At 44.7% G+C, this 26644-nt stretch overlaps 1 protein-coding gene across 2 annotated transcripts in view; it reads left to right on the top strand.

The window, feature by feature from the left end:
- ACMSD (aminocarboxymuconate semialdehyde decarboxylase) overlaps positions 1 to 26644 on the top strand; it is a 606399-nt gene that overhangs the window by 90787 nt on the left and 488968 nt on the right. For both annotated transcript variants that reach the window (XM_069616567.1, XM_069616568.1), the window contains exon 3: positions 8892 to 8988. In XM_069616567.1, coding sequence (XP_069472668.1) covers positions 8892 to 8988 — 97 coding nt within the window. The remainder of the gene's footprint in view (positions 1 to 8891; positions 8989 to 26644) is intronic.

The raw sequence follows: 26644 nt of genomic DNA, 5'->3' as shown, positions 1-26644 counted from the left end.
GAAATATTTCAAATTAAACAACCTCCTCAGCCCATGCAATCTGGTTTTGCCGTCCAGGACACGGAACAGAATCAGCGCTCTTAGACTTAAAAAAATCAAATGGATGAGATCATTGACAATGGGAATTTAGCCATCCTCCTGCTCGATCTCTCTGCTGCCTTCGATCTAGTGAACCACAAAATCTTACACAACACCTCTCATCAGTAGCCCACTTCTCCACAAAAGGTATTGTGTGGATTGAATCCTTCTGTTCCAACCACACAATGAGGGTCTTCTCAAACTCAGTGGCTGCCACCCCAGCACCAGTCTTGTGCAGGGTTCCTCAAGGCTCCTGCGTCTCACCAATGCTTTACAGCATCTTTATGAAGCCCCTCTTTGACCTCTTGCACTAACAAGGCATCTCCTACATCAAGTCAGTGGACGACACCCAGATCCTCCTCCCCATCTCTGGGAATTACAACAATTACATCAATGCCCTTAACAAAACCTACCAAACCATCCAAGCCTGGATGGCACAACATGAACATGAATGAGTTGCTCCTAGTGTGGACCTAAACTCACCTAAACAAACTGGATGACGATTACAAATTCTTTGCCATAGACGGGAACTCCATCCCTGTCATGAAGGAAGTAAAACCCTAGTGGTCTACCTGGACTCCTCTCTTTCCTTAACAAGACAGGTTAATGCAACTGCCTCTGCAGCAGCCTACACCACCAAATGCATTAACGCCTGCAGTCCACTCCTAACTCCTGAAAGCTGCAGCTCGTTACCTAGAGCACTTATCCTGTGTAGACTAGATTATTGTAATGCCTTATTCACTGGTTAAAGAACGGGTAACATAAAAAAATTACAAGTCATTCAGAATAACACCTTAAGAGCTGCATTGAATATTCCAAAAAAGGAGCACATATCATCGGTCAGACAAAATGCACATTGGCTGCTAGTTTGAGACCGCATCATATTCAAAACTCTCTCAATCACTCACAAATGGCTAGCAGACACAGTGCCCAAAAACCTTTCTGACAAATTCATGAAACTCCAATTCAACAGACCCACCCGGACTGCCCACTCACACCTCCTGACCATACCCAAATTCAAACACAAAACAGCAGGAGGCTGCAGCTTCCCAGTCATAGAAGCTAAACATTGGAATGCGCTCCCTCTAGCACTAAGATCAGATTCCCTCTATTGGTCCTTCCGCAAGAACCTCAAAACATGGCTCTTCACACAAGACCTCTAGATCACAAGGCTTTGGCATTTCCCCTTACTATGAATGGCTTATCTCACTTAGGTAAGGGCTGCCACATGGTCTATCCCGGCTCGGTCTGTACTCACCATCTGTATCTATTGTACATGTGTCTATAATTTAACCAGTGCCCAGATGCCCTTGGGTCCAGCGCGCTCTACAAATGTCAAATGAAATATGACTCCCTTTGGTTTCTTTGTGTCAGTATCTAACAGGTACTTGTTCTCTATAACTCCCTGGATCCTCCTTGTTGCAGCACCAACAGGTACTTGTTTTGTTCTGAAACACCAGTATAACAAATGTAGGTAGATTTATCTTGTTCTCTCCCAACAGAATAGTTGGGTTGGAAAGGGAGTTCCTCATCAGAACGGGAGTCCTTACCCCCATGGAGGGATTCTCTCCTGATGAGGTCCTGCTTGTCTCTACCCCTAGGGAGTGCATTGCGTAGCGGGATCACCTCCCTAGCCTCACAAGGAAAGGCTCATGCTGGGGCAAGAGGGACTGAATCCCATGATTCGTCACAATGTGCATGTAAACCGAGACTGATACATGATAAGTCATCACGTTGATCTCCTGTGTGTTAAAACTAATAGTTGAACGTTCTGAGATTGTGATTAGCGACTCTGTGTACTGTGTGAATATTCTGGTTTCAGCATTTGTATTTTGCATGTAGTGCACATGTCCCTGTACTGCCAACAAAAACGAAGTGTATTTAAAATGTTTACAAAAAGAATGAAGGGAACGGAACTAGGATAGTGTAGGTCAGGTTATTCCAAGGGAAGAAAGAGAAAGCCAAAGAGTGTAATGATCCACATTGTCACAGGAAAGACCAGAAGAATAAGGAGAGAATATTGCCTCAAATGACAGAATGAAATAAGAAAGTTTGTGACAAGCAAAAGAGCAATTTATGTAGAGTCAGCAGGATGAAACCCAGGTTGTAGAGGAAGGAGAGAGTTAGAGTTTACATATGGAGATCAATGACAGTAGAGAGTAGTTTCCAAGAAATTGGAAAGAATAGGAGCAGAGAAATAGGATGAAAACTAAAAGTGAGGGGTGGGTCAAGAGAGAGTTTTTAATAATTGGAAGACTAGTAAGATGCTTCAAGGGAGGTGGAACGAGACCAGTAGAAAGAAATGAACTGAAAAGAGAAGTTGTATAAGAAAGAAAGTGAGTATATACTAAATAAATAAGACCAAATGGAAGAAGATCCGGTTGGGCAAGCCCACTGGAACAGAAGAAAAACAGTGTTATGAGAAAGAGTAGGGAAGCAAGAAAAAAATGAAGCAGGAAAAGATAGATGGAGTAACTTGAGGAAAAGCAGATGGGAGACTATCAAAATAAATAATTGTGTTTTTTAATCCTGCTTTGATTCGAAATATTCATTGCGCCCAACCTTTTGTGGAAAATCGGAATGTACAGCTTGAACACTGTTCTCATTCCTTTAGCTGGAACAACAACTCCCAAGTGAGCTGTCGTTCTTGTTAATATAATTTTACCCACCAGGCGCGACAGTGCCGGCAGGACAACGCTAAGCCAGTCTGTGGCCTATTTAATGATTGAGAAACCCTAGTGTGGGTTTCTTTCGAGCAAGCGCATGTTCAGCTCAGACAGATAGATTTTGCTTCAGCTTAGAATTGTAGTGGCAGCTTAATTTAAATTGATTCATTTTGTATATTTGTTTTTATATTATACTGTTCTTAGATGATCTGGTTATTCTGAGCTTAAAAAGCCTTTTTAGAATTAAATCGTTTAAAATAATTGTGTTTTTTAATCCTCTTTGTAAATTGGTATACTGAGTCCATCAGCCCGCCTAGATTGTCAATATTCATTGCGCCCAAATTTTCGTGGAAAATCAGAACGTACAGCTTGAACGCTGTACATGTTCCTTTAGCTGGAACTACAACTCCCAAGGGAACTGTAGTTCTTGTTAGTATAATTTGGCCCACCATTCGTGACAGTGCCGGTGCGACAGCGCTAAACCGGTCTGCGGCCTATTTAAGCATTGAGAAAACCTCTTTTGGGTTTATTACGATCAAGCACATGTTCAGCGCAGACAGATAGATTTGGTTTCAGCTTAGAATTGTAGTGGCAGCTGAAATTAAATTGATTCATATAGTATATTTGATTTATATTATACTGTTCTTAGATGGACTGGTTATTCTAAGAATTACATTGTTTTTAATAATTGTTCTTTTTAATCCTGTTTGTAAAATTGTACACTTAGTCTGCCAGCCCGCCTAGATTTCAAATATTCTTGTGCCCAACGTTTCGTGGACAATCAGAACATAAAGCTTGAACGCTGCACTCGTTCCTTTAGCTAGAACTACAACTCTAGGAGCTGTAGTTCTGGTGAGTTTAATTTTGCCCACCAGGAGCGACAGCGCTGGTGCGACCATGCTAAGCCGTTCTGTGGCGGTCTGTGGCATACGGGTGTACGCCTAACACTTTTTCTCCTTTGGATAATATGTCAGGTCGGCCATAAAAAAATGCCACTGCCATAAATGAGTATATTCAAATCAATGGCCTGATATTTTTCTACTGACCGAGGCTTGGTTTACAGCTACTTGCGTGACCTCCTTCTACATTCTGGTGCCGGAAAACTAACAGATTAAGTTGCTCGACAGGGAACAACAAAAAGGGGGTGGAGTTGCTATTCTGTACAAAAATACTTTGGAACTTCAGAACTTCCATGTTTTTGAATGGGATATTACATCCCAGGTACTGGCCTTTACCTGTCATTTCACTCCTAATGACTCCTGCAAATTAATGTTATGCTACAGACCTCCAGGATCAGCCAGCCTTTTTTAGACACTATGGACATTTATTTGGGAACAGAAGCACTCTATTACTCCAAGTTAATTATTTGAGGAGACTTAAATATCCGGAGCAATGAGTCTGATGACACTGACTGCAGACACTTGAAAGATAGTCTTGATTCACGCAATCTTTGCATTCTCTGTAACTTACCAACACAAAGAAGTGGACATTGTTTGGACCCAATATTGTCCAGAGGCCTTAATTTACACCATCTTGATAATGAGTCAGTTAGTTGGTCAGACCACTGTATGGTAAGCTGCATTTTGGTAACTAACTCCAGCATAGGTGGAGTGATGGCAATTACAAGTCTAGAAGCACGCCACAGAAAAAATAACTTGATCGTATTTCAGACAATGAGCCTCCGTGTAATTTACCACCAGAACAATCTGATACCATCTGCACTGAACTATACACGAACCTGATGCAACAGTCACAAGTCAACTGCAACATTATTGTTCCATTAAAAAAGGTCGAAACGGCACAAAATAGAAACAATCAATGGCATAGTGAAAAACTGGAAATCCTTAAGAGCTCCTATCAGAAAAAAACAGAAAAAGTGGCTCAGGAATAGAGCCATCACTGACCATATTAAGGTTAAGCTTGCCTTAAAAATGTGTAAGGATGAGATTTTACTGGCCAAATGATAATGTCCCTCATTACGACTCCGGCATTAACCAATGACGCTAATAGCGCCATGGTTAACGCCGGTAACTTACCGATACCGCCAATGGTAAATGGGGAATTACCACCCCATTACAAGGATGGCGGGGCGGTAATTCCCCATTTACCATTAGCCCTTCCCCATTCCCATTTTTGCCCCATAGGGCTCAATGGGACTGGGGAAGGCGGTAATTACGGTACCGCAAATTGCAGTACCGTAATTACCTCGAAAGTCCCTTTGCGGGTCCCTACTTTAACATCTGGTCCAGACCAGCCGTTAAGGTCGGGAGCCGCAAAGGGACCTCGTAATCAGGCGTTAAGGGTTTAACGGCACCGACACCTTTTACGGCGCCATTAACCCCTTAACGCCAGGGTCGTAATGAGGGCCAATGTCTTCAAAAACAAATTATTTTGACAGATAATAGACCAAAAGCCTTGTTGACGGGCATTTGAAATGTTTCCAATCCAATCTCCATTAATGGCAGTATACTGACATCTCAGAAGAGGGTCAATGATTTGAATGCATTTTTTCTAGAAATAATTGACCAGATTAGACTTAACATTGATGTCCAGACTCTGATTACTCATACTGAGGCCGCCACTGACCACATAGTAGACAATAACGTCTACTATTAAACACATGCTCCTGCTGTTTAAGGGAACGTTTAGTGCACTGCACTGAAAGTGGAAGTTTCAACTTCTTCCTACACCTTTATTTTAAAACAATGTATAAGAACAGTAAAACGTAATTAAAAAAAGGAGAGGAGCACCGCTCCCAACCGCTCCCGCCCACTTCCACCACTGAGATGTGGGCAAAGCAAGGGCAGAAGGTTGAAATACAGTGTCTGAAATGGGGCTTTGGTTGGGCTTTTAGGCATTTGGGATGCTTAGTTTTAGGCTCTCAGATGGCCGTTGCTGTGAATGTTTGGAGGCCGATTTTACTGACTGGAAATTTCATGGATTGTCTTGGAGATAAAGATAAATAGACAGTCTGAGACCTATCCTGGGAGAGATGGTTTTCCAAACCCCAGCCTGTCCGTGCAAGTATTGGAGAGACGAATCCAGAATTGGGTAGGAAGAAGATCTGTGTGATTACATAGTAAAGGAGCTATTGACGAACCCCGGCCTGTCAGTCTCCATTTCCTTCCTTCCCTCTCTCCCGCTCCCTTCCTTATCTATTTCTTAGCTCTTGCACTATCTGAAATGTCGTCAGGCCGAGTATGATAGTTAATTTGACATCCTTACTGTTCATGGCCTGTAAGAATGTCATTGTATTTTCCCTTGTTCCCTCCCTTGCCTTGAAGCACTTTGAAACACATTGTGTATAGGCGCTTTATAAATAAACTATCATATCATATCAGTGCGAGCATTGGAGACATGAATCCAGAATTGGGTAGGAAGAAGATCTGTGTGATTACATAGGAAAGGAGCTATTGACGAATAGCATGGAGGTCAGGGAGTTTGAGGACAAAGAGCATCCAGTCACTGTGTGAATGGTACATTATATTACAAGGATATACACTGACTCACATAGCTTATTGGTAAGGTGTCAATTGTGACATAAAAACAGCGTTACATTATCCTTCTAGTACCGGGGGTTAGAGAATGCACTGTATTAAATAAAACGGGATTAAAGGCGTTTTTGCAGTACAGAGTGTATGAAAAATGTGACTAAACATGTCTAATCTACATGCGACCTTGGGTGTGGGGTTTGTTATCAAAAAGAATAACGTAACAGTGCATTGGAAATAAGCATGTTTTTGTTCCCATGTTGTGGATAATTTAGCATATTCCCTCGTGGGTGAAACAACATAACCGTTTTGTTCATGCTGTGATTGCAATGTTGTATGAAATGCCGTTTCATATATGTGTGTGGTAAAGACAAGTGCATTTACATTCATGTAATCTGGCATATTTGTGAAATAACAATTGTGTCACTTTATTTCTTATTGTGAATGATGTACTGTGTGATAAAGATATTATCATATATTTGATTAAAATCTGTGAGATCCCAATCACAAAATCTTTAGGAAAAACTTGAAGACACACTTGTTCAAGAAATCCCCTAATGTAATTTCCTCCCACCCTCCATCTGAGTGTTTACCCGTTTTATGGCTTTGTCTCTCTACGCCCTGATTCCCGCGGGCTGTCGGCGCATTACAAATACAAAATACAAATACAAATACAAATACAAATACAAATACAACAATTATTCCACAAAAGTGTTTTCAATATGAAATGTGTGAGCGTTTTATGTATGCCATGCATTGATCACCCAAGATATGGCCCATAATTCTGAATCGCAGTGTGAAGTCTGGCAATGACAAAGCTGAGTTCCAAGAAAAGAAAATAAGACGACACTGAGTGGGAGGGACAAGCAAATCTTCCTACAATGTATTTTGCCACCTGCCATCTCCATCAAATCTACTGCATGTATCTCGGAAAGCACTTTCTTTTCTGAAGCTTCATCTTCAGGCAATGTGGTGTTCCCCTTCTTTCAAAATGGGTCTCACCTTCATCATCAAAGACCTTGTTACATACACATCTCTTCCATTGTTCCATTGCCTCATCAGGATTTCCATACTGCATTTGTGCAGACCAACCATGTTGGCTTGAGGGTTGATGGTCTCCCTCAGCCTGTTCTTGATACGGCGTGTGGTCTTGTAGTCAGCAGCGCGAACATAAGCCCATCCTCATTCAAAATGACAGTAAGTCAATAATTAAAGAAACAGATCTTGAGTGTTCTTCCAGCCCAGATCCATTCACAATGGTTAGAGAATACAGAAGGTGGCAGTAAGGTCATTTGGAAGTCATTCACAGACATGTCGGTCATTCTGCATGAAAAGAGAGCAGGGCAAGCAATGGTGGGGTGTCTAAGCTGGTAGGTGTGCACTCAGTACCAAGAGCAGGACACAAATGGCTTCGATAAGGAAAGGGACCATTAATCATTAGCAATTAACAATTGTAGGCAAAGAATGTTGCAAGTAGCTGCACTAGGGCAGGGCACCAGACTGGGTCTTTAACACCTAGTTGATGCTTGCAGAGTGTGGAGAAAGAGAGAGAGAGAGAGAGAGAGAGAGAGAGAGAGAGAGAGAAAGAGAGAGAGAGAGAGAGAGAGAGAGAGAGAGAGTGTGTGTGTGTGTGTGTGTGTGTGTGTGTGTGTGTGTGTGTGTGTGTGTGTGTGTGTGATTTGGTAACATCCCATATTTTTTGTGAGAGTGGAGCAGGAACCCTTCTTTGAGTGAATGTTATTCCTAATTTAATGGAAGCTAAAATTGCAGGCAAAAATATGCACATACAAAATAGCCCAGAAAGAGCCCAACTAACATTTACACATTTTATCAGGCTATTTGTTTGAGTTAGTTATCTGAATTGCAAAATGTGGTTGCTATTTATTAATTAATTATAAAGATCACGAATATGAGTGACAATCATCTATTATAATTTCCATGTGAATTTTAGGAGTGTGGGATAGTCCATATTTTTGCTCACCCCAGGGTCCATTCCTGCACCTCACTAGAGTCAGAACTAGGGAAATATGTAATATGCAGAGTCATTGAAAAAACTTGCCATTACATTTATTTCCCATTACACTGCTATTTGTGATGATTACAAAAGGAATTGGAGTGCAGTATTCAGTGCCGAGTCTGTTGTCATGGCGAGTGCTGCTTATTATGTTTGGAAGGTGCTTTTGCAGAACATTTCAATTTTAACTTTGGGGAAAATAAATTCAATTTTAACATCATAATTATGTTGTGCTATTATTAACATTGATGTGATTGATTCTATTTTGTCCTACTTGTTTATCATGTTGATAAATATGATTAATAATTGTCTAAAGGTTTGTATTTAACCAAATGCTAATAAGACAAAAATAAAAAATAAAAATTGTGAAATTGTTTGACTTTCTTGGTTCTTGTTAATAGATATATTATACCACCAAAATGTTCCATTTAGGGATCTTAAAAGTCACTTAGGAGATCTGAACATGTGAAATGCATTTAGAATGTGACCTTGGGCTTTAAAAATTGCACACCTCCTTTGTGACCTTTAATATCCTTATAACATACTGTGGGGAGTGCATTATTCTATATATTACCTACATAAAATAATTATGTTCGTATGTTTGTAGTCGTATTCTACGTGATTCTCTCCTTTATTTCTTAGGGGGAGGCGAACATGATGAAGGATGGGAAGATCTTCAGAGTTGTCCAAGAGAACTGCTGGGACCCGGAAGTTCGGATAAAGGAGATGGACCAGACAGGTCTGCACAAATATGACCATTTTGAACTGATTGTATATCAATTATAGAAGTATTACCTGTCCACGATGAACAATTTTGCAAATACCATTAGAATGCATTTTTTGGAATTGTACCAAAATGTCACCCTCACAATTGCGATGGCCGAAAATGCCCTCCCACACCACATCTATATGTGGGGGGGTATAGAATATAATATTAATATGGGCAGGCTGCGGGGGGTCTCCCCCGCATATATATGTGGTGTAAACGGCTTTGAAAAAAGTTGTAATTTTCGGCCGTCGCATTAATCACATAGATCCCATTTTGTTATTGAGTAAAAAACAAAACTAGGGTGAAGTTGTGGCGCAACAGCCTTGCTACATTCAGGGATTTCAATAAATACAGCACAACTCTATGCAGATGTGTGAAATCAAGTTGCCTGTATGCCTTAGCAGACCTTGTATGCTCTCTTAAAGAGGATCACTGCATGTGTGTGCTACCATTAGTTTGTGGTGACTGTTTTGTGACTCTCAATCTCCAGCCTTGCTCTTTTCATGTTTCACTTCTGCAATGTTTTCTCTCCTTCATTACATTTTCATCGCATGTATGTATTCCCTTCATTGTGACTTTCCCCATTCTGATTCATCCTTCTCCACGTTTTCCTGCAGGCAGAATCTTGATGTTCTTACCTCTGCCCCTATTTTCCCCTCTCTTGCTTCTTTTGTCTCAATCGCTCTTTGGAATTCACATCACAAGTATCACTCGTTAAAGGTTACAGTGCTCCAGATACAATTTCAAAGTTCGAGTATTTTACTCCCTATATTTTCAAGTTGCAGAGTAAAATGATACTTTAGGGAGTAAAACAGTACGTCCCCTTCCAAATGGGAGCATTTTGTAAGCAAGTAAAGATTTGTTTTAACTGTAAAACAGCAATATTTTTGTAATAAATATTCCTTTGGACCTAGTTATTCCTGCACATTAAAAAATACACTTTTACCGCTTCAGTTCAGGCAATAATAACAGTACAGTTTCTTCCTGTGGTTCTGCCTGCACTATGGTCCAAACCTCTCCATGGAGTTTGCTGGGTGAAATCAGGTGGCAAGCTCCTGTGTGTTTGTTTCCTATTTTTTTCTGGAGTATTTGTACCCCCTCATTTTTTTTGGGAATATTTGGCTATTTTTAGGGGGTAAAAGTGGTGGGTACACCCCGTATCTGTAAGGATGGGGACAACACTAGACAACAGGACAGTTGAGGGCAAAAAGACAGACGGCGTGGGCCATAATGCCCAACTAAGTGGGCATCCTTTTTGTTAAGCATACAGATCATTAAAATGCCCTCAGACAGGTTCACACTGCCATAGCCTTCTGCTTGAGTATACATATGTGTCCCATGCATGGATAACATCATCATACATCTACGCAGGGGTCTACCCCAGGAGCTTTGCTGGTCTTCCGCAATTTCAACAAGTCCTTCTTCTCACATGTAACAGCCCTGGAAACCCATTGGTGCGCGTGTTTGCTCAGAGATCGAGACGTAGGGCTATGCTTAAGGCGTGCAATAGTAGGTCATTGCAGGCATGTAAAGCCATCACTGGCGACGTGCTCCAAGAACTCCTCTAAGGAGTCACCCCTCTGGGAAGTCTTCAGAACATATGTTCAAAGGACACCCCCCAAGCCCCTCCGCAGTACCAGCACGCATCCGAGTCACTCAATGAAACCTTGTACAGGAATGCCTCAGTAAAATGTGATGCATTGTGTAATATTTTTCCCACGGAATCTCAATTTCCAGGTCCGTCTCCCAGGCGTCGCTATCAGTGGTAGAAGTGTACTGAAAAAAGTAGTGTAACTGTGGTCTTGGCAGGGGAAGAGGGTAGGAGGAATCCTAGTGCAACATGTTACAAGGTGTTGCGGCCGGGACCTTGCAACAGTCTAAGTGACTAGTAACTAAGGCTCCTATTACAACTTTACACCTGCACAGGGACATGAATGGACAAATCCTCTATATAAAATGGTGAATATGGTAGTAAAAAATAAGAGTAGTGGAACACTGCTCCTGACCGTTACCGCTCACTTCCATTACTGGTCGCTATGTGTATCGCTCAGAGAGTGAATGGCCTAAAATGCCCTGAACTGGGTTGCGAGCATCCCCCCTCTCGACACCTCATGCCCTAATGATCTGTAAGTAGGGGCAGTTCAGGAAGTCACCCATTCTTCTGAGTCCCACGCACCTCTAGCAAAGTACAAAAACATTGGTGTCTGGCCTGTTCCCTGAGTGGCAACTAATATAACATAAAGTGGGCCTGGCAGAATGATTCATGTGCAATTTTTGTATATGCGTTTTTGTGCAATCGGCATTCACTGCCTACTTATTAAAAAGTGGTCTGATAAAGCAATCACAAAGAAACCAAAGTCTATATCAAGGTGTATTAATAACCTCTGAAAGCGTTAATATTTACCCTTTTTTGTAAAGTATATTCAGAAACCCTGTCACCATTGGGGGGGGGGCAGTATTTTCTTACTCCGGGACCATAAAGGTGTTGGGCACGTTGTTGCAGCTCTAAAGAGCAAACATTTGCACTCTGCTAGACATGGGCATGAAAAAATGTGGAACAAGAACAGAGACAAATATCTGGATGAAAACAACCATGTGCAAATAGGCAAACAAGATGTGCAAACTATGCAAGTAAACAAAGTGTGCAAACTATGCAAGGTATAACGCACTGTGCAAAAAACGCAACTGTTTGTCAAGTCTTAGGTCACTTGTACATGACCCATCATGTTTAATCCGTTCTGCATTCATGACAAGTCTTATGCAGGCAGCAGTACAATTCAAATATTATGTGCAAATCACAATTGTTAATACAATTCAAATGTTATGTGCAAATAAAACTTTTACTGCAATTCAAATCATATGTGCAAATAACAATTTGAGATCAGAGACAGAGATCAATGCAGGAAGTACTGTTGAACTACCGGCCCTGGATGTTTGATTGGCCCTAGAATCTACGATGGGCCGATTTAATGTAAACCCATGTGGTGCTACTAGAACTTGGGGTCTATTCAGGATCCACTATCAGTTAAATCTCAAGTACCTAAAGCTAGAAAAATGGTTCCCAGACCAAACATCCACTACTACCATGATGCCAGCACAGTCCGAGGGTCACCAGTAGAGTTTCTTACTGTTGATGGCCAGATCAGGTGCTCCCGCAAGGAGGAATTATGGTCATGAGTACAATGCAGTCATGTCAGTTCTTCATCGAGAAGGTCACTGGAGGCATCATACTACTCTGGTCAAGTGAGTTTATGGTTTTACACATTCAAATTCCACTTTATGCACTCATGGATTGCAGCTATGTCACGTGAAAGCCGGTAACAGGTAGCATGTTGGGTAAATGCCCCGCGATAATACCTCCAACAGCCATCTTCTTCCATGCTCTTTTGCAGTACACGACAGCCACATTTGTTCCTCTTCCCAGCCCCCATGCCCCCCACGGTGGAAGGTCCCCAGTCCTTACCAATCCAGCTTCAGTTCGTTGTCAGCCAGTGGGAGTGGGACTTCATTAAAGATATAACACTGCTTAGGTGGCACTCTCATCTTTATAGTACCAAGCCCCCGCAGACTGTGAGGTCCTGTGTAAACCGTTGTGCAGTGTCTTTTTTTACCCCCAGCATTAAACATGCCACATTCCCCATCAGAGTTCATGAGAGATCCCTGACAAGTCTCATGCCCTGATGCATCACTCGGTGCCCTGATCATTTCCGACCGCTTTAATGAAAGTACCCACTAAGCAAGCCCTTGACAGTGGAAAGACTTCTCTTTTCCCCTTCCTTATCTTACATCCTGAGATGCCCGTTATCAAGTAATTATGGTTAACGTTGGCATCAAGGAGTGTTCCGGCACATCATCTGAGTATGCAGATAGTATGGCTGACAGTGGGCACCCTTGCCTCCTACCTCTCAGGGGAGAATTTCGGGGGCTGGAGGGCATTCTTTGTGAATGCAGTTTTGTGTACTAGGATATTTTTTCAAAACAGCAATTAAAACCGGAAGGTCTGTCCATGCCGTCTCAAGAGGTATTTTAAGCTGAAAAATGGTCTTCTACTTTTAACTGGACCTCCATGAATGAATTACGTATTTAGAATTTAGAATGTTCGCACCTGTATCAGTGCAGGTAATGTTTTACTTCCACAGTAAATCAACTTTTCACAAAACTGTCCAATATCAATCAACGGACATGATGTTGTACAGATAGACGCTGCCGTATCTCCTTGCACGTGCCACATTTCTGCTGCATTGGTTTACCTCAGTGACCTGTTATGGTATGTACAAAAGGGGCGTGTTCTCTGCCCCCTTAAATGTGGAGCTCCAAGAGTCCCAATGCAGTGCTATATCTGTCTGACCTTGGTGCCCTGCGCTGGACGCAGCTCTCTGCAATGCTCTTACAGATTAACATCAGTGGTCGAAGTGTACGAAAAGAATTAGTGGAACTATGTTCCCTACTGGTCTGTACCTCTCCTCACAAACCCCATTGCCACGACCCTGCCATGCACAATACAAACCCCAAAAAACATGCACCTGCTGTTTAAGGGAACGTCTAGTGCAGTGCACTGAAAGTGCAAGTTTCAACTTCTTCGTACACTTTTATTTTAAAACAAAACCGTTCTGGAACGGTTTCTTTTTAAACTAAAAGTATAGGAACGGTAAAACTTAATTAAAAGAAGTAAAGAAGCACCGCTCCCGACCACTCCCGCCCACTTCGACCACTGATTAACCTGAACATTGACTTTGCTTGCCTATGGAAGCTACCTGTTTCTTTAAATGATTTTTTGTGTTGCTTCGTGTGGGGTCAAAATTGCATTCTGTGTCACATGATTTTCTGGCTGATGGGTTTGATAATGGAGATTGTGCCTTTTGCATCTCGTGATTGTGGCCCCAATTGCAGTTTGCCAGAAACTGGTGCGGGTCAGCTTTCTGCTCTATAGAGTATATTGCACTGACGGCATCTGTCTCTAAGGCACTTACTGTGCAATTATTTCTTCAATTTACAAAGGAGTAGATCTTGTGTATTTTTCAAATACAAAAAGGCTGCGCTATTTAAAATAAATGAGACATTGACATGTAGTGCAGAAGCTGCATTTTATAAAGACGCCCCATTTATGGACATTCACAGCTCACGTATCCACAAAGGTGACCTGTGCATCCTATTTTCCACATGGGGTGACGTGCATTTTCAGTGAGCTGAGCTGCTGGTGAAATGATGTGCTAGCCATCCCTAAAGGGAGCACCTTTTACAGTGACACGTCCTTTAGTGGCCCGACATTGTTAACTGCTAGGAATAGACAAAAGCATCTCTATCCCTGTTTGAGGGATAGAAGTGCAAGTGTGACAGCAGTGGCTCATACTGTTATACTGAAAAACAAAATTGCCTTTGGCCTAGTCCCTTATGGGTGACCACTTGCTAGTCTCCAAATCTACTTCGAGAGGTGTGGACCACTATGCCCCCCCTGCTCTTGCATCTCAGGGCGATTGTGCACTGTGTTACTCCTAAGTTACTATGCTATGGACACACAAACATAACCTCATACCATAAGCATAAGAATAGACACAAAACAAAATATCATGCTTGACAAACCAAACACTAAGAAATTACACGAGAAATAAGATAACAATGGACACAAATGAAAACACACAAGTCAGTTTCAATTATAACAATGGAGTACATTTATTCTTACACAGCAAGGCATAATAAGCACTTCTAGCAAAACCCGAATGTGCACCCTTTTTGCTCTGGCTGCAAATCTACAATGCAATGCAATAAATGTAAGCCTTACAGGCTTCTAATGCAAGCCATCTAATAGCAATGTATTCAGTCCTGCTGGATGTATCATGTCTAATAGCAAAATACATATGGTGTCAGCATTCAGCATTCCTCTCCAATCCACACCACACTTCACGCTTTCTCTCTAAGACAATCCCTGTCTGATTTCCCCTTCTATCAAACCAAAAGCTCTGTGTGAGTGTCTCTCCTAATCAATCAGTTTAGGCCATAAACCATACTTCCCATTTCCATGTGCAAGCTTCCCATTCTCGAATGTGTCCCATCTCTCTCCTCTCCAGCTCCCTCTGCCAGTCTGGTCACTCAAACTGCCTCAAGCCTTTGCCAGTCTCCCTGCTAGATCGATCTGCATCAGCTCTCATCAGAATGCTTCCCCAAGCTGGATGTCAATGCCACACCAAACGTCCCCCTCAATGGCACCGCTTCCTTCTCATTCCCAAATGCCTCTCGATCTCATGCCAACTCTCTTCCAAAACACCTCTTCTCTCTCGGAGTTATCTCCATCTGAAAACTCCCCAAGCCTTACCTCTGGATATACTATTCAATGATGTACATACATTTCTATAGTTACATTAAGCATTCACTCCTTTCTGTCAACCAGAATTTCTCTAGCCAAGCGCCTGAAAGTCTGTTATGTCAATCTTGTTCTATTCAGTTACTGCGTGTTCTGTCATTGTGACATGTCAGCCTATCTTGTACATGCTATCTGTGTTATGTGTTACCATACCATCCTTCCATCTCCCTCCATATTTCTCCATTCACTCCACTGTTAGCTTCTAAAATTCCTCTCTACCTCCGTGCATCTCTCTGTGCAAAGCACTCGCTCCCTGCTGCATGCCCCCGCCTTTTCGTGTCTGCGAACGAACAGCCAGGGCCTGATAAAGCCTCCTTCTCCTGTCTCTACTCAGGCAAGAGTCAAGCTCTTATCTCTGTCTGCTAAGAAACTGTTTATGCATTCCTCATGCCAGTATAACTTAAAACATTCTTTCGCAGTCCGTGGTGCTTCTCTTCTGTCTCAATGAAATGGCTTCAGAACCTCGGGCCTCATGCATTCTAGCGTTTACTCTTTCTCTCGCTCAACCCAAGCGCTATTCCATAGCTCAATGCATACCCCTAAGTGCACACTCATGCATGTCTCTACAATGCATACATAATGCATATGTCTCTACATGTCTTTACATATCTCTACACGGCACTTAATATAACAGGCCTCTTTCTCTGGCAGTTGCAAATGGCTGAATAATATGCAGATAATCTAATGTCACTACTTCATGTCACTACTAATCAGAATGAATGATGGATAACTGAATCCCTAAATGAGTCTCTAATTACTAATGATTCACTAAATGAGTAATGGATTTCTAATGATAACATAACAGGCTTCTTCATACAATATCTGGTTTTACAATACTGTTGCTGTGCCACTTAAAAGAAACGTCAGGGGTGACTCTGTCATGCAATCTGCAGACCCCTGTACCTTTTCCAAAAAGGCACATGGGAATGTGTTTGTTTTCTGCACAATTTAAAGTGCATCTCATTTGTGAATTTACAATGCACTTTAAAATCCACAGAATGCTCTTTGATATGCGCAGTTGCACACAGGGGGCAAAAAGTGGAATCTGAATATACACTCCTGAAATGGGCACATTCAGTTGCCCTTTGGGAATTCTGCACAACATTTCTTGGTACAATGGAGGAGCATGTGCTTTCCCAGCCCATCACATGCACCAGCAACATTTTGGCAATCCGGCCCATAGTATCCAAAATCTGGAGTTTGCTGAATCATGCCCCGGAGAATACTCACAAAAAACAGTTGTGTGTATACATGCAATTGAGGCCTATGCACTTGCATTTTTTCGAGTCTGGTGCCCCTAATGGGTGTAATGTTTATGTTGGTGTCTTGTAGGGAATGAACATGTTGCCTGGCTGCTTGTTCTAAATTGGTTTAGATGCTGAAGCCGACTGAAAACAAAAACAAGTCATGGTTCCTAAAAATAGAAAAGGTCAGTCCACACAGGGAATGGGTGGGCCACAGGTCCCCCTCACAGCAACCACTGTGGAGAGCTGACAATTAGGGTGCAGTTTCCATCAGTGCGGTAGTTTGGGGGCAGATGTTCTTTTGACACAATGGACTTTCTGGCAGCATTGTGGAATGGAGAATGCTTGAGGAAATAGGTAAGTGGCATGGGGCAATGATAGGGGCAATGTGGCATGGGGCAACATTAGTGCAATATTAATTTGACACTGGGAAATTCTGAGGGCAAAGGAGGGACCTGTGGGGAATACCAGAGGCAAGATGAAATTTAAAATGGCACATCTAGGGTACTGTTGTATGTGGCAGTGCAGATAGAAATATGGGAGTTTCATGGTTAATTCAAAGGCAATGAAAGTTGCCAGGGCCATGCAGGAGGCAATATGAATTTGGCATGGAACAGATTTGGGGTAGTGGAGGGTATCATTTCATGGGGGCAATGCAGCATGGAACATCAGAAACAATATAAAAGTGAACTGGGGCAATTCTTAGGCATTGGAAGTGGCATGGGGCAATAGCAAAGTAGTATGGGGCATTTTTCCGTCAGCAATGGAAAAGTAACAGCAGTGAGGCAGGTTTCTCAGAAAATTGAAAATTAGTAAGGGGCACATATTTGGTGAAAATGGGAAATGGCTTTGGGGACATTTATTTTGGCCATGTAGAAAGTAGCTTTATGAGGTGTTTAAATAGGTGACAAGTAAAAAGGCACTGTTTAGTCTGGCATGAAGTTCTGTTGCTAACAGCATGCTTGGTTTATTTTCCCTTTGTGCTGAGTCCAGAGCTGCTAAATTGCTTTATGAATCTTATATGTCTTACATGTTTTTAATGTGTCACAGACATTGTTGAATTGTAGGTGGAGGCAATCCATCCGCCTCAAGATGCCAAAATACTGGTCCTCCAGTAAAATAATGAAATCAGAGTTGCCAAGAATGACATCAACCTGAAACCATGCTGCCGGTGATACTGTTACCACCTGGCTTTGTATATTCTGCAATCCTCTACTTTACAAGTGATAGCGACATCTTCCCTTCTTTCTTGGGCATTGTGTTGCAGGACAATATTTGGAAGCCTTTCCCTTACAAGTCCTCTTCTGTCATAGAGAACAAATTATATACATGTTATGCATAATACAAGTGCATCTGTACTCCTTGCCGAGAAGTCTTTTGGTTGTGGAAAGCACCACAGCCACCTAGCTCTTGTGTTTCATTAGGGGGAATGGAAATACATCATTATGGGATGAAGAGATACGTCAGAGTGTGCACTTGCAAACTTTGGCGAGGAAGGAAGAAAATCAAGGAGCAGTGAGATGCAATGGTCCTTCACAGTAGAGCCTTGTGACCGTGGTCAAAACCTGGTTCTTCAATCAATAACACTATCGCAACTTTACCCACTCCATCTCGGGCAGAACCCCGAGAGACACTCACATGTTGAACACAGTAAAAGCTCAATAAGTATGACAATGATTTATTATGAGGTCTTTTTTCATAGCCAAGAAAATGAATTTGCTTTAATCGTAATTTAGTTTATCAACAAAATGTTACACAAATAGAATTAAATAAATCCATACATTGCAGAAGCTGTTAAACATATTTTTCTGAAACATGTCCCACAGCAATAATGAAAGGAATGGGATATTCAGATAGCAGACATGTCCAAAAAGAAGCCATACTATGCAAATTGAAATATGCTACAAAATGGTCAAAAGGGTAGAGGTTTGTCATGACCATTTAGTCAACATAGTCTTTCTTGCTTAGGATGTTTTTGACAAGTGTCCCAGAGGGTCAAACAAATCTAATAAGTTCAATTGAAATGTCATAAAAACACATTGCAGGCCTTTATAAGGCGATTTAAGAATATATATTTTTGGTTGTTGATAAAACGGATAAACACCCACATATTTCGATAACATGGGTTTAAAATTCAAATGGTTACAATTATTTAAAAAATCCCATTTGCACGCTTTTGCGTTCACTATTTATAACGTAGCAATAAAAGTCATTTTTACTAGTAAAAACACAATCATTCTTGCTCAAGAATTCATCATGTTCTAAAATATGACCCCAGGGCACCACTATTCTTATTTTCTAATGTTTCTCTTAAGATATGGAATATATATGTTTCTCTTCATGTTGTATTTTTAACCAAAACACAGCTTTCCTAAATAACAAAAGTGGATTCTAAAGATTGGAAACTAATTCTACCTTTATTAAGTGGCTTAAGATTGAGTCAAGGAGTCTCAAGAATAGTTTCCAAAAATGACCCTCTATGACTTGTGCCCATTGTAATGAGCTGACTAATCTGGCCTCTAAATCCATATCACATTGTAAACATAACTTTCAATGAATGAAAGCAATAGGCGGATCCCATATTTATAAGCATAACCTCTCAGCTAGGCCATAAGAAGGAGTAACAAGTCTCTCTACTTTTCATTTACTGTCATTGTTGATATCTGAGTAGACACCAGTGTTGCTAAATACAAGAATTCGTCTCTGACCTTTCACCTTCCAATTGCCAAACAACCCTTTCCTTATTTGTGCATTTTTCAAAGGCATTCTCACATTGAGGTGAAGGAATTCAATGCAATGAAACTTTTGTATCTTTGGTGGGCACCTCTTGTGTTCCAGACATGGTAAAAAAGTGATCAGCACAGCAGTCAATTCTGGGATTGGAGGGATTCATTACAGCACAGCTTTCTGACCTTGATACATGCACCCATTTCTCTTGTGTTGCATCGAAGGGAGCGATGGAAGCAATCAGTACTGGTAATGTAACGTAAATGTGTTATTGGGGAGCAGCCTTGTAATCTTGGGCTCTTATGCTTAATTATGAAATCTTACACACAATACTGTGCTGCTGTCTTTCTTCTTATGTTAGGATTCCTGCTCAACCTTGCCTACCATTCCTAATAACCCATACAGCAAATTGGCCTGCTTCTCTTACCATCCCTTAGCCCTAGAGTGTAATTGGGGGTGTGGGGAGGCTCAGTTTTATGGGGCTTGCACAGTGAGCGAAGACTGTTTGCTGCCATTAAATTTGGCCCTGCTCTGTTCTCAGTCTGTTACATACAATGGCCCATAGCCGTACCTGCAATCTTTCTGTTTCCTTCAATCTGGGCAAAGCTGCTTGGCAATGGCAAATCCAAAGCTTTGGGTTCATGTCCATAGCACTATGCTCAGTACTACGTCACAGAAGAGCACTTGAGACCATTAGGCAATGCTTTCAGTACATTCCCATGAAACATTACATATTTTCATGAAAGAATATTACATTTCTAAAAGAAATGTAATACAAGTGTTACAGTAAAAATAGATCAATAATTCTGATAGGTACATATCAGAATACTGGTTTCTTTGATCATCGTCATTAAGTTTATTTCAGATATTACATAAGTCCACACAACATATTTTATGTGCAACATCATACATTAATCATAAATATAACACAAAAATAGAAAAGTATGCAGGACTAATAAGTATAATGCATGAAATACATTCAAATGTAAAAGGTGTGTGTGTGTGTGTGTGTGTGTGTGTGTGTGTGTGTATACACTATCTTTACATCATCAACATAGATCTCTTGCAAAAAATGGCGTGTCAAAGTAGCTGTTCTCCATCCTCTGAACTCAGTAAAAAAGCACAACTTCTGTACAGGTTATTCACCCAGGTTTTCTTAAAATATGCATTAACCACCACTTTCTAAGGTACCTAGACGATTTACAGAATAATAGAAAAAGGGGGTAATATCCACCTTTTTCAACAAAGTTTCCACAGAAGCTTCACGTACACCCTGGTGATGTTGAGTCATTCTTCATGTTACAGCTGCTTGAGCTATTTCTCAACAGTGTACGTATACAGAGAGGGAAACACATCATTGCTTCCACTGCATGTAAATAAAGGATATTGGGCCTCATTAAGAGTCCGGCGGTAGCCGTGCCGGTAAAAATGGCACGGCTGCCGCCAGAGTCATTTTTTTTCTGGCGCCCAGCAATGAGGTGGTCCCGGTAATTGCCCATTGCTGGGTGCCGGGAAATATTACTCCCCATTCCAATTCGAGTACCATTGGACTCAATGGGAATGGTGAGGACAGATGCACCGGCACCATTCATGAATGGTGCCGGTGCATCCGTCAAGGTCTGTGAGCAGGTGACGTTCCGCCCGGCAGTTCAGACCTGGCGGGCGGAAAGGCACCCGCCTGCAGAACTCAGAGTATGCCGGTCTGAAGGCAACGGTGCCGGTAACTTACGGCACCATTGTTACCGGACCAGCATACTTGTAATGAGGCCCATTGTGTTGTGGTGGATTCCGTGGTGCCTTTCCTTTGTAGCTGGGTGATTTTTACCAAGCTGCTGCTCTTTAGAGTGCAGTTAATTTCCTCGTACTCCCGTTGTTTCTTATATATATTTCATATATATATATATTATATATATATAATATATATATATATATATGAAATAACTTTAGTTAAGATTATCTAATTAATTGCAACAAAACTCTGGACATTTGGTGTGGGTGTGGGAAGTGACAACAATCTTAAGTCGTGTCCCTCCTATAGATGTCCCCCATGATATTTTTGATTTCATTATTGACCCCTGCTGTGATCCCAAGAATGTGCCCATGGGCTGAGCAATGAAGGGGGCTCTGAGTTGAGATTGCCATCACTTCTAACATCGGGCACTTTTCCTGGGTTCTGTTACAATGAATCTAATCATCTTAACACTGTCTTAACTAAAGCGTTTTCACTGAATTTTAAGACTTGTATTATGCTGTATCTACTTCATGGCTCACTGGCCATGTTGCAAAAATTAGTTTAAATAATTGTGGCCCACTGGCAAGGCAGTCGGCCTTGTTCAGTGGCCTCAGTCTATGCATCTGGTCCATATCCGCTTGCCTAGTAACTAACCATAGCCCAGTGGCCCTGGCCTTCCGCTATGGTAATCATCCATGATGTACCATTACAAATAATCAAGCAGGGGCCTCTGTCCATGGCCAATGACCCCTCTACCACCACCTTTCATTTCCATGATAGTTTCCCATGAAAAATGCCAATGGAAACATGCTGCGGTCACCTTCATGCTGCCTTCTATTACCAAAGTAATCCTTCCACGATTATGCAGTGTATTCCAATTACAGTTGGTAAATGCTCAAATATGTAAAAATCTTTCCCACTGCCATTCTCCATGTGCCCCATCATCCTGTCTTGCTCCTCACGCCTCCCCTCCACCCCCACTATGTAAATCCTCTCTGCAACTCTCCTACTATACCCTTTTTCCTGCTGATTTCAACCTATGAACACTATCAGGCCGATTCATGGAAATACAGTCAAAAGTATCGCGCGCGGCTGGCGCAAAGTGTTCCCGTGCGAATGTCTGCGCCAGCCGCGTGCGATAAAATCCATTTCAGCGCACATCGTATTCATGGAATAATCCTCCAAAACAAGCCGTGGCGCAGAGTATCGCAGCGACCCTGCAGCAGTGCCAGTTACGCCCCCAAGAACACCCTCGCGCAAGGAAAAGCCATCAAGATCGCAAAACCATCGCAAAGGGCTGCGCCAACCCTGTACCAGTGCGAGAAGTAACACACGCGACCTGGGGGAGCGTGTGCGTGTAATTCAGGGGTGCGCGAGAAGTTCCACACGCGATTGGCCTGGGCGCGTGTATTCCAGGGGCTCGCGGGTGGTTTCACACGCGATTGGCCTGGGCGCGTGTGTTCCAGGGGCTCGTGGGTGGTTTCACACGCGATTGGCCTGGGCGCGTGTATTCCAGGGGCTCGCGGGTGGTTTCACACGCGATTGGGCTGCGTGCGTGTATTTCAGGGGTGCGCGGGAAGATACACACGCGATTGGGCTGCGTGCGTGTATTTCAGGGGTGCGCAGGAAGTTCCACACGCGATTGGGCTGCGTGCGTGTAATTCAGGGGTGCGCGGGAAGTTCCACACGCGATTGGGCTGCGTGCGTGTATTGCAGGGGCTCGCGGGTGGTTTCACACGCGATTGGCCTGGGCGCGTGTATTCCAGGGGCTCGCGGGTGGTTTCACACGCGATTGGCCTGGGCGCGTGTATTCCAGGGGCTCGCGGGTGGTTTCACACGCGATTGGGCTGCGTGCGTGTATTTCAGGGGTGCGCGGGAAGTTCCACACGCGATTGGCCTGGGCGCGTGTATTCCAGGGGCTCGCGGGTGGTTTCACACGCGATTGGGCTGCGTGCGTGTATTTCAGGGTTGCGCGGGAATTTCCACACGCGATTGGCCTGGGCGCGTGTATTCCAGGGGCTCGCGGGTGGTTTCACACGCGATTGGGCTGCGTGCGTGTATTTCAGGGGTGCGCGGGAAGATACACACGCGATTGGGCTGCGTGCGTGTATTTCAGGGGTGCACGGGAAGATACACACGCGATTGGGCTGCGTGCGTGTATTTCAGGGGTGCGCGGGAAGTTCCACACGCGATTGGGCTGCGTGCGTGCAATTCAGGGGTGCGCGGGAAGTTCCACACGCGATTGGCCTGGGCGCGTGTATTCCAGGGGCTCACGGGTGGTTCCACACGCGATTGGCCTGGGCGCGTGTATTCCAGGGGCTCGCGGGTGGTTTCACACGCGATTGGGCTGCGTGCGTGTATTTCAGGGGTGCGCGGGAAGATACACACGCGATTGGGCTGCGTGCGTGTATTTCAGGGGTGCGCAGGAAGTTCCACACGCGATTGGGCTGCGTGCGTGTAATTCAGGGGTGCGCGGGAAGTTCCACACGCGATTGGGCTGCGTGCGTGTATTCCAGGGGCTCGCGGGTGGTTTCACACACGATTGGCCTGGGCGCGTGTATTCCAGGGGCTCGCGGGTGGTTTCACACGCGATTGGCCTGGGCGCGTGTATTCCAGGGGCTCGCGGGTGGTTTCACACGCGATTGGGCTGCGTGCGTGTATTTCAGGGGTGCGCGGGAAGTTCCACACGCGATTGGCCTCGGCGCGTGTATTCCAGGGGCTCGCGGGTGGTTTCACACGCGATTGGGCTGCGTGCGTGTATTTCAGGGGTGCGCGGGAAGTTCCACACGCGATTGGCCTGGGCGCGTGTATTCCAGGGGCTCGCGGGTAGTTTCACACGCGATTGGGCTGCGTGCGTGTATTTCAGGGGTGCGCCGGAAGATACACACGCGATTGGGCTGCGTGCGTGTATTTCAGGGGTGCGCGGGAAGATACACACGCGATTGGGCTGCGTGCGTGTATTTCAGGGGTGCGCGGGAAGTTCCACACGCGATTGGGCTGCGTGCGTGCAATTCAGGGGTGCGCGGGAAGTTCCACATGCGATTGGCCTGGGCACGTGTATTCCAGGGGCTCACGGGTGGTTTCACACGCGATTGGGCTGCGTGCGTGTATTTCAGGGGTGCCCGGGAAAATACACACATGATTGGGCTGCGTGCGTGTATTTCAGGGGTGCGCGGGAAGATACACACGCGATTGGGCTGGGTGCGTGTATTTCAGGGGTGCGCGGGAAGTTCCACACGCGATTGGGCTGCGTGCGTGTAATTCAGGGGTGCGCGGGAAGGTCCACACGCGATTGGGCTGCGTGCGTGTAATTCAGGGGTGCGCGGGAAGTTCCACACGCGATTGGCCTGGGCGCGTGTATTCCAGGGGCTCGCGGGTGGTTTCACACGCGATTGGCCTGGTCGCGTGTATTCCAGGGGCTCACGGGTGGTTTCACACGCGATTGGGCTGCGTGCGTGTATTTCAGGGGTGCGCGGGAAAATACACACGCGATTGGGCTGCGTGCGTGTATTTCAGGGGTGCGCGGGAAGATACACACGCGATTGGGCTGGGTGCGTGTATTTCAGGGGTGCGCGGGAAGTTCCACACGCGATTGGGCTGCATGCGTGTAATTCAGGGGTGCGCGGGAAGTTCCACACGCGATTGGCCTGGGCGCGTGTATTCCAGGGGCTCGCGGGTGGTTTCACACGCGATTGGCCTGGTCGCATGTATTCCAGGGGCTTGCGGGTGGTTTCACACGCGATTGGGCTGCGTGCGTGTATTTCAGGGGTGCGCGGGAAGATACACACGCGATTGGGCTTCGTGCATGTATTTCAGGGGTGCGCGGGAAGATACACACGCGATTGGGCTGCGTGCGTGTATTTCAGGGGTGCGCGGGAAGTTCCACACGCGATTGGGCTGCGTGCGTGTAATTCAGGGGTGCGCGGGAAGTTCCACACGCGATTGGCCTGGGCGCGTGTATTCCAGGGGCTCGCGGGTGGTTTCACACGCGATTGGCCTGGTCGCGTGTATTCCAGGGGCTCGCGGGTGGTTTCACACGCGATTGGGCTGCGTGCGTGTATTCCAGGCGCTCGCGGGTGGTTTCACACGCGATTGGGCTGCGTGCGTGTATTTCAGGGGTGCGCGGGTGGTTCTACACGCGATCTGGCCTGGGGGAGCGTGTGCGTGTATACCAGGGGTGCGCAGAAAGTTCTACACGCGATTTCAGCAGGGTACGTGTATTGCAGGGGTGCCGGGGAGTCCTACATGTGATTTGCCAGTGTGGGTCCTCCCAGGTGTTCCCTGTACACCCTCCACGGCCCCTGCAGGCAGCCCACACCACAGGGGACTACCCTGCATCCCTGGTCATGTCCCGCAGGCAGCCCACCCAACATGGGCATGCCCCCCAGCAAAGGCACATGTCTCCTTGCACAAATAATCACCAACTCATGTTCCCCACCACCCCCACCCCCCAGCAGTGCAGGGGCACCCACCACCAGGCCCCCACCCATGTCTCCCACCACCCCCACCCCCCCAGTCACCAGGGGCAGCCTCCACCAGGCCCCCACCCATGTCTCCCAGCACCCCCACCCCCCCAGTCACCAGGGGCAGCCTCCACCAGGCCCCCACCCATGTCTCCCACCCCCCCACCCCCCAGCACTGTGGGGCACCTGCCAGCAGGCCCCCACCCATGTCCAACTCATGTTCCCCACCACCCCCACCCCTCAGCACTGTGGGGCACCTGCCAGCAGGCACCCACCCATGTCCAACTCATGTTCCCCACCACCCCCACCCCCCAGCACTGTGGGGCACCTGCCAGCAGGCCCCCACCCATGTCCAACTCATGTTCCCCACCACCCCCACCCCCCAGCACTGTGGGGCACCTGCCAGCAGGCCCCCACCCATGTCCAACTCATGTTCCCCACCACCCCCACCCCCCAGCACTGTGGGGCACCTGCCAGCAGGCCCCCACCCATGTCCAATCCATGCCCCCCTGCACCTGGGTCCCAACAATCCCCAATCATGTCCGTAATGCCCATCCTCCCCTGCCAAAAGGCCCAACCAACTATCACACCCACCCACATATCAAAGGCAATTACATGTTACACCCCCAATTTAAATAATGCAAATGAACACATGTCTGTCACACACAATGGCTGCAAGTGAATGACAAAACACCCAACATGACATGCCTGAAAGCAATGAGATGATACGACACATTGAAGAATTAAAAAAAATATGTATTGAACAGCAAGTAGAATGGAAATGTAATAAGAAAAAACACAAAGCAAATCAAACAAAACAAGATGAATGTCCAAGAAAATAATCTGAAAAATTAAAAAAAGCCAATGAAGAACCATGAAGAAGATCATCCCGGGTCCATGAGCCCAACCAAATTAAACCTAACTATGACTACTAACTAAAAACTGAACTATATACAAAAAAGTGGTGCATTGTCCAATCGCAACCAAAAAAAAATCAAAAAACAAAGGAAACCTAACCCTAACTATACAACTATATACAAAGGCAGCGGGCCATTCGGACGGCTCACTGGTTGTTGTCATGGGCCAGGGCATCATCGAACTC

The sequence above is a fragment of the Ambystoma mexicanum genome, chromosome 9 (assembly GCF_040938575.1).
Source record: "Ambystoma mexicanum isolate Mex_15411 chromosome 9, UKY_AmexF1_1, whole genome shotgun sequence".
In the NCBI taxonomy this organism is placed as follows: Eukaryota; Metazoa; Chordata; class Amphibia; order Caudata; family Ambystomatidae; genus Ambystoma; species Ambystoma mexicanum.
The sequence above is the reverse complement of the archived record's forward strand: the minus strand, read 5'-3'. Positions and strand labels throughout refer to the sequence as shown.